Source organism: Epinephelus moara, chromosome 16, assembly GCF_006386435.1.
Source record: "Epinephelus moara isolate mb chromosome 16, YSFRI_EMoa_1.0, whole genome shotgun sequence".
In the NCBI taxonomy this organism is placed as follows: Eukaryota; Metazoa; Chordata; class Actinopteri; order Perciformes; family Serranidae; genus Epinephelus; species Epinephelus moara.
Genome location: NC_065521.1, coordinates 46,790,092 through 46,798,232, shown reverse-complemented (window position 1 = coordinate 46,798,232; position 8,141 = coordinate 46,790,092). Strand labels below are relative to the sequence as shown.

General features: G+C 44.1%; 1 protein-coding gene across 1 annotated transcript; it reads right to left on the bottom strand.

Moving 5' to 3' along the window:
• Window positions 1-1,775: 1,775 nt before the first annotated feature.
• On the bottom strand, window positions 1,776-4,195 carry LOC126402454 (E3 SUMO-protein ligase ZBED1). The gene is made up of 2 exons (XM_050064461.1): window positions 2,625-4,195; window positions 1,776-2,521 (listed from the first exon to the last, which is right to left on the bottom strand). The coding sequence occupies exons 1-2, from the start codon at window positions 4,134-4,136 to the stop codon at window positions 2,126-2,128; spliced, it is 1,908 nt and encodes a 635-aa protein (XP_049920418.1). The 5' UTR covers window positions 4,137-4,195; the 3' UTR covers window positions 1,776-2,125.
• Window positions 4,196-8,141: the final 3,946 nt, after the last annotated feature.

The following is an 8,141-nucleotide window of genomic DNA, read 5'->3' as shown; positions in this document are numbered from 1 at the left end:
CACACACACACACACACACACACACACACACACACACACACACACCTACATCACCAACAGAGGACCATCACTCTACACTGACCCAGTGTGGACCACGACCTCTGATCATTTTGAAAAACAAAAATGACCCCCGACCCTTCACGTCTGCACTCTGTGTGTTCCAGTCCCACACACACACACACACACACGTGTACAGTGCGCCACAGACAGTTTTAGTCTGTCCCAACATAGAGTGTGTCATATGCAGAAGACCAAAAGTACCAGGATGTTCTCCTACGTCAGGTCTGATTCTGCAGTCTGTATGTCTGACAGAGAAGCAGTGAAGACAATGTGACGGGACACGCTAACAGCAGAGAGGAACACAGTGCAGAGAATCACTTCATAACTCACAGCGACTTTCAGCAGGTCAGATGGTTTTTTTGCTCATGATGTGATCGACAATATTCATTTATGGTATCAATAGATTTTAAACCAAAATAAATTCACACAACACATTCAAACCTAAAATGAGCTGAAGCAGGATAAAAGAAACAGAGCAGACCTCAGTGAGGTCACACTTTCTGTCCCTTCATCGCTCAGAGTCGCTCTGACAACTTTGCTAAATCACTCCTGAGCTCAGATGTTGATGAGTCAGCAGCTCTGTGACTCTCAGGATGTTTGTGAACACAATAAGGAGCTGAATTATCCTCAGAGGTCTCTTCCTCTCAGAAACAAACACACCAGCTGATTTACACCAGGAAACACTCTCATCTCTCTCGTTGATGAGCTGCTGACTATGAACACATGAACGTCTCATTCTGAGGGAACAAGAACACAACCATCCTGGTGTCAGTCCTTCCCACTGGAGCTTTAACATCAGTGACTGATTTGATTGATTTGATTTTTTGATTTTCATGTGTGTCACGCACACGTACATGTGCCCGTGTGTCACGCACACGTACATGTGCCCGACCCTGCTGGGTTTACAAGACTTTGTTACCATGATGTTGTGCTAACAATCAGAGCTACATGTCATTAAATGGCTCAGTCCAGAGACAGAATCCTCGGCCGTCTGTCTCAGGACAAAGACATTCAGCTACAGAAGTTTCCTCTGAAACAAAACTCAAATCTCTCATCATCATGCAACCAAAACAAATCAACACAGACCTCCTCATGTCCTCATACGCAGGACAGTAAAACTAATAAAGATATTCAAACTGAAGTATTCAGATCTGTAGCGCCTCTGTGTGGTGGCTTTGTGACTGACAATCTCAGGATACAAACATATGACGCAGAGCTGCAGCTGAGACCTGATCCAGATCAGTGTTGAACACTAACATGTGTCGGTGGTCTCGTCATGGGACACTGTTTGTTGGCAGGAGACAATAGAGACAGTTTGCTCCTACTAGGGATGCAACGGTACAGTTTTCCCACGGTTCGGTATGCATCACGGTTTTTGGGCCACGGTAACGGTACGGTTTCAATATCTTAATATAAAACTACTCAGACTAGCAAAGGCAATATTGCATTGTAAAAATAATTAAAAGCACAGATATAATCAAACCACAAACTTTATTAAAAAACAGTGCACTATCAGATCAAATTAAACAGCAAACATAAAACCACACAAATTAAATATTAAGTTTAGTACTAAACACTACAACTACAAATACAATTAAATGTGAACATGACAAAGTGCAGCATCCATTCAAAATACTTGAACAAACCTTTTTACAACCTGCACACTTGAAGGCAGTACTTGCCTAGGTCTCTTGTTATGAATAATACAAAATGTAAACAACAATGTAAAGTGCAGCATCCAAAATAATTGAACAAGAGGGCTTAATACAACCTGAAAGACAGTACTTGCCTTGACCCGTTATGAAAAATATAAAATGTTAACAACAATGTAAAGTGCAGTATCCAAAATAATTGAACAAGAGGGCTTATTACAACCTGCACACTGAAAAGCAGTACTTGACCAGGTATGAATAATATAATGTAAACAACAATGTAAAGTGCAGTATCCAAAATAATTGAACAAGAGGGCTTAATACAACCTGCACAAGGGAACTGCTATCCCTCAGTTATAAATAGGTAATGTGTAAACAATGTAAACATTACACAAAGTGCAACATCAAGTCAGTTAAAGATCTATTATGTTGAGGTTCTTCTGCAAAACATGCTCTGGATGAAGCCGAGAACGGCTGGCACTCACAATGTCACCTGCAGTGGAGAAGACTCTTTCGCTTGCTACGGAGGTGCCAGGGACACAGAGGTACCGTTGTGCAACCTTTGAAATGTAGGGGAATGTGACCTGATGTTCTTTCCACCAGCGGAAAGGATCAGCATCCACATTAAGGCCACCAGCTGCTTTGTATGAGGAAACCTCTTCCTCAATCTTTTGGGGAAATGCTTTGGTCTGCTGTTCTGTTTTGAGAAGATCCCCAAATAACTCTGACATGGCAGTCTTCTTTTGAGGAGGGGATACTGATGATGCCTGGTCTTGCTCGTTGCTTGGGCCTTCTTGCACTGCTTGAAACTGCAAAAGAAAAAAAAAATCAAATCAGTTATGTCATTTTAATTCACATTATGAAAACAAACAATAACAATATATATTAAAAAAAAATTAAATTATCAAATACCTGATGCTCCATAATTTCACTTGTGAGATCCTTGTAGACTTGGTCACAGATGGCTTCATCAAGAATGGGTAAAGACTTGAACCTTGGGTCAAGGACTGTGGCCCTGTGCAGGTAGTCTAGAAGATCTGGATCAGTGTGTCTCTTCTCCAAATCCCGGGTGACTGCTAACTTGTCCTCCCGGATGGTTGGACTGTCCTGAGGATCTGGTGCCATGGATTTCAGTGTCATTGTTTTGAGCGGGAGAATCATGGATGAAGTGGGAGTTGATTCACTGCTCATCAGAGTTGTCATTTTCTTGAGAGGGTTAAGCAGCTGGATGAGTTCCTCTGCCAGCTTCAGCTCACTGTCAGTCAGCATGGATATGTCTCTCACAGATTTTTTCACAGCTTTGTCAAGTATGGCAGAGTAAATGGCTGGTTGTTGCTCCACATACCGTTCAAGCATGTCATGTACTGTATTCCAGCGGGTTGTGACATCATGGATCAATCTGTGTTGTGGTATGTTTAACATCAGCTGTTTGTCAGCCAGAACTTTGTGAGCAGTGGTACTTTTGTGGAAAAATGTCACCACTTTTCTGACCTTCCCCAGGAGGCGTGACACTGAGTTGAGGGACACAACTTTCTTCGCTGCAAGATTCAGGCTGTGTGCAAAACAGCCAATGTGTGGTCCAAAGACATCTGTATTACGGATGGCATTCACAATGTTTTGTGCATTGTCTGTGGTTACAGGAATGGGGATATTTGCTCTCTCTAGCTTCCATTCAGTAACTGCATGCACTAGTTCTTCAGCCAGGTGTTCACTTGTGTGGCTCTCATACAGTGGATGAGTCTGCAGCACAAAGCCCCTCATTTCCCAATCAAGTATGTAGTGTACAGTCACTGTCAGGTAGCTTACTGTTGCACGGGAGGTCCAGCTATCGGTGGAGAGAGCAAGGTAGGGTGCTTGCCTCAGTTCGTTTTCAATATCCCCCCGGCATACTTCATAAAGTTCTGGGATCACTTTACTACTAAAATGGGTGCGAGAGGGTACTTGATAACGAGGTTCAACTGTTTTCATCATGTGACGAAATCCGGTGTCCTCAACCACTGAATACGGCTGCATGTCTTTCGCTATGAAGACGCCCACTGCTTTTGTTATCGTTTTGTGTTTTTCGGAGTTTGTCGCATACAGCTGTTGGAAGGCCGCAACAATTGTCGGTTGCGCTCTGTTAGCCATTGAAGCTGACACCGACCTGCTCCGTGCTGCTCCAAGTGAAAGAGACGGGTGATGGCAACGTAGGTGAGAGAACATATTGGTCGTGTTACCCGCTATGTATCCGATGCTTGCAAAGCAATGCTTGCACACCGTGGTTTGTTTGTTGACAGTCCTTTTCCCGTTCTCATCGTAGTCAGCGCTGAATCCAAAATGATCCCACACCGCAGACCTATACGATGACGGTGCCTCTTCAAACTTTCTTTTTTCGGAGTCTCTTTCACTCGCCATTGTTTCTGCACTGCTCAGGCTCAGTGCCATGTTCTGCTCATGCCGGCTTCAGAGCCAATCAGAACGTCCCTGAGTTTCCCAGGAGCCAGTCAGCGCTCCTCAGCGTTCAACATTTGCATGCAGATCGCTGATTGGCTCCTAGGGCGTATTGAACGGTTCGGTAAAATACTGAATATTGTTGCATCCCTAGTTCCTACCTCACGTCCTGTCTTTCACTCATCTTCGTACTTTAAATACAAGTTTATCAGGAACTGGAGCTGCTGAATGATGGCGGGCCGAGGTCACAGCAGTGCTCAGAAGAAAATAAAAATAAAAATAAATACATTTAAATAAATCAATCAGCGTGTAACTGATCAAACAAACTGAAAGTGACTAACTGAGAGCTTTGTGTCTGCCTCCTGTTTCCCTTTTCCCGACATGTTGTCTTCATGTCATCAGATCCAGGTCGTCCTGATGGAACGCTGCGGCGCTCTAAACGTCTCATCTGACCTTCGTATTAATAAGTTACTATTGTTCATTTTAACAGGTCAAAATATAACATCTTAAATATGAGGTCATAATGTTCTGTTAACAAGAACATCTGTGTCCTGTGTTTCACAATTTATTTCCAAATTCCGTGAGAAAAGAGGGTTAGCGTACCGTTAGCTTACCGTTAGTGTACCGTTAGCCTACCGTTAGCTTACGGTTTGTATCATTACCACAGGAGCACATCAGTTCTGGTTCAGGCCCAGAAGCGCTGCCCATAACTCAGCGAGGTATCGTGAGGGACGGACGGTACGAGGTGGACACAAAGCTCAGGCTTCCTGTTTCAACACCACGTTTGTGTTTCAGAAGAGTTTTGATATAATTCACTCTGGATGGAAACACACAGGCGGCGGTACGTAACGACCACGGAGGCTTAAAAAGCTTCCAGAGGACATTCACTGTCCTCAGACACCAAGACAGGGTTAACCCCCCCGCACACAAAATGGACTCTCCCAAATACTGCAGTGGTGCCGCAGACAGGTGACTAACAGGAGCCCACATGACCACAGCGTGGGAAAGGTAGAGTCCAATGCAGTCACTACGTCAACACGATGGCGGGTATGTTGACCTCAGCCAATGACACAGCGGCTTTAATGTTTTAAACGTTTTCAGATGTGTTTGTTAACGTTTTCTGTCGACTTGATTTTCTGTTGACTTGATGCACATCGACATGTTCACACGTCATATTTTTACCTGTTAAGATGAACACATCATAATTTCTGCTACGAATGTCAAAACAGACGTTTAGAGCGCTTCAGTGCTCCGTCAGGATGGACACACTCCTCTGGTCTTAACGCCAACATGGCTGACAGCAGTGGCGCCCCTGGGCCCCGGGGTCAAACCACCAGATCCAGATCTGATTCAGCGTCATATCTGAGTTTGGACATGTGTCTGTTAGTCTGTCACTCTGCAGCAGGAAACAGCTCTTCAAAATAAAAGCTCTGTGCTGGAAAAATTCACTGTAGCTGCTTCAAAATAAAGTGTGTTCCTTAATAAACTTGATATGTTTGTGAGTCACTGTGGTCCAGTGGATCTGTGACCCACTTTGGGACCACGACCCACCAGTTGGAAACCACTGACCAACAACAACAACAACAACAACAACAACAAGCACAACTTTCACAGTCAACAACCAGTTAACTGTGAATATGACCTGTCTCACTGTGTCCCTGTGGACGGATTACAGAGGACACAACCAGGTCCTCTAACGTCTCACTGTCTACAGGGTAATCCAGACAGACAGACAGACAGACAGAGAGTGAGACAGAGAGTCAGACAGGCGGACAGACAGTAAACAAACATTTGACTCACGTCATCTGACGCAGGACCTGTCCTCTCCTCCCTTCGTGTCCATGACGTCACAAACGTCCCGCTGAAGTCGCTGTTAATGACGTCATTTAGTTAAAATTATCTTCAGGAAAACTTTTTACTTTGAACCGTAACTTCCGGCAGCGTCTTTGGTTTGAAGGTTTGACTCCACGTTCACGTCCACGTGCGGAAGGTTCGTCAGTGACGTCACACAGCGACCACCTGATCATGTTGATTGTAATCAAAGGTGATGAACCTCAGCTGCTGTCAGGGTGTCATACCCTGCTTCACCACTAACACACGGTGTCGTTGAGCAGCATGGGCAGCAGGGGGGGCGCTGTTTCCCCGCCTCTGAGGACTGGACTGAAAACTGACAGTTCAACATCAGAGCTCCTAAAATATTATATTGATCGATTATTAATAATATTATTATTATTATTAGGCAGCGCTTTGTGCTTTGAGCGTTTAAAAGTGAAACTGGGAACAAAAAATGAATAGATAAAAATAAGTTGGTGATCACAGAGGAGTCTGCTGCAAATATCACTGACCACAGAGAGGAAAATAAAATCATTAATATTTAGGAAGTTTATAAAAGAGTTGATTGTGTTGTCCAGTGAGTCATTTTTGGAATAATAATGTTAAATGATGTGACGAGCCTATTGTCAGTGAGCAGCTTGTTTCTCTCATGTGTTCAGTGAAAATGATCCAGCTGTTGTTGACGATCAAACTGAAAAATCAGAGAAAATGGAAAATAATATTAATATTAATAACTTTATTTGTAAAGCACTGATTTACACATTAACATTACAATAATGCTTTATTGAAACTGCTGAGAGACACAGTGTGCACCGAGACAGAACAGAAGTTACAAATCAGACATTAAAAGAAAATTTGTCCTTTAAAAATATGTTTGAAGCAGGTGACGTGTAACAGACCTGACAGAACTGCAGAGCCTTGAGGTCTCGATGGCAAACGTCAACCTCGACCGAGGGACACGTGAGGGCAGACTTGAGGGCTTCAGGTCAGGACTCGGAGCATAGGGACACGTGAGGGCGGACTCGAGGGCCTCAGGTCAGGACTCGGAGCGTAGGGACACGTGAGGGCGGACTCGAGGGCTTCAGGTCAGGACTCGGAGCATAGGGACACGTGAGGGCAGGCTCGAGGGCCTCAGGTCAGGACTCGGAGCGTAGGGACACGTCAGGGGGGACTCGAGGGCTTCAGGTCAGGACTCGGAGGCTCAGCTGTACAACTGGAGGTTAAACCACACTGAGCTTTAAAAGTGATTAAAATAATTAAAAATCAATTCTGACGTTAACGGAAAAAGACAGACGATGATGAGGAGAGGAGGAAGACTGATGTGACAGTGTGAATAAATAGGGTCTGAATCACATTTACTCTGAAGGGTCCCAAACAGAAATAAAGATACAGCTGAGTCTCCTGAGGAAGAGGAGGAGGAGGAGGAGTTAAAGACCACATGACGAAGCTCAACAGATAAAAACTGGACTCCTGCAGCTCTCACCTTTATCACCATGCAGACTGTGACCTTCACCTGACCTTTGACGCTCCATGTGTACATTATTTATCCATTACTCCTTCATTCCATTACTCACACACACACACACACACACTCATACACACATACACACACACACACACACACACACACACACACAGTCTGATATGTTTAACTGACCCATGAACCCTCTGAGGTTATTTTCTGTTGCTGAGACTGAGCACTCAGCTGTGGTTCGGTCCCTCAGCAGGAGGACAGCGTCCCCCTGTGGACACATGGACACACTGCAGCTTCCTCCAGCTTATTGTGAAATTTATTTGGCATCAGCCTGAGGATTCTTCAACTTCACAATAAAAGTCCGCTGGTTTGATTGTGACCGACAGCAGATTGTTTAATAAATCTGACTTTATATTTAAACATATTTAATAACTGATCCAAACAGGAAACCAGAAAAAACAAACGGGAAGTTCAGCTAAAAACCTAAAATCACTCTGTTCTAAAGTTCATCTGATCAAAATCTGTTTGTTTTCTTCATGCAGGTACACAATGTACCGTGTCCTCACTGCAGCAGGTGCAGGTTCCAGTTCTACCCACAACCCTTTGCTGCATGAAACTGACACTTCAGTTCTTTATACTGATGTTCAACATCCTCATACAGAGTGATGTGTTCTCACCTCCGTTAGAGGTTT

Coding starts and splice junctions, on each gene's coding strand:
- LOC126402454 (XM_050064461.1), bottom strand. CDS start 4,136: ATGGCACTGAGCCTGAGCAGTGCAGAAACAATGGCGAGTGAAAGAGAC. Junction 2,522..2,624: donor GTGAAATTATGGAGCATCAG/GTATTTGATAAT, acceptor TTTCTTTTGCAG/TTTCAAGCAGTGCAAGAAGG.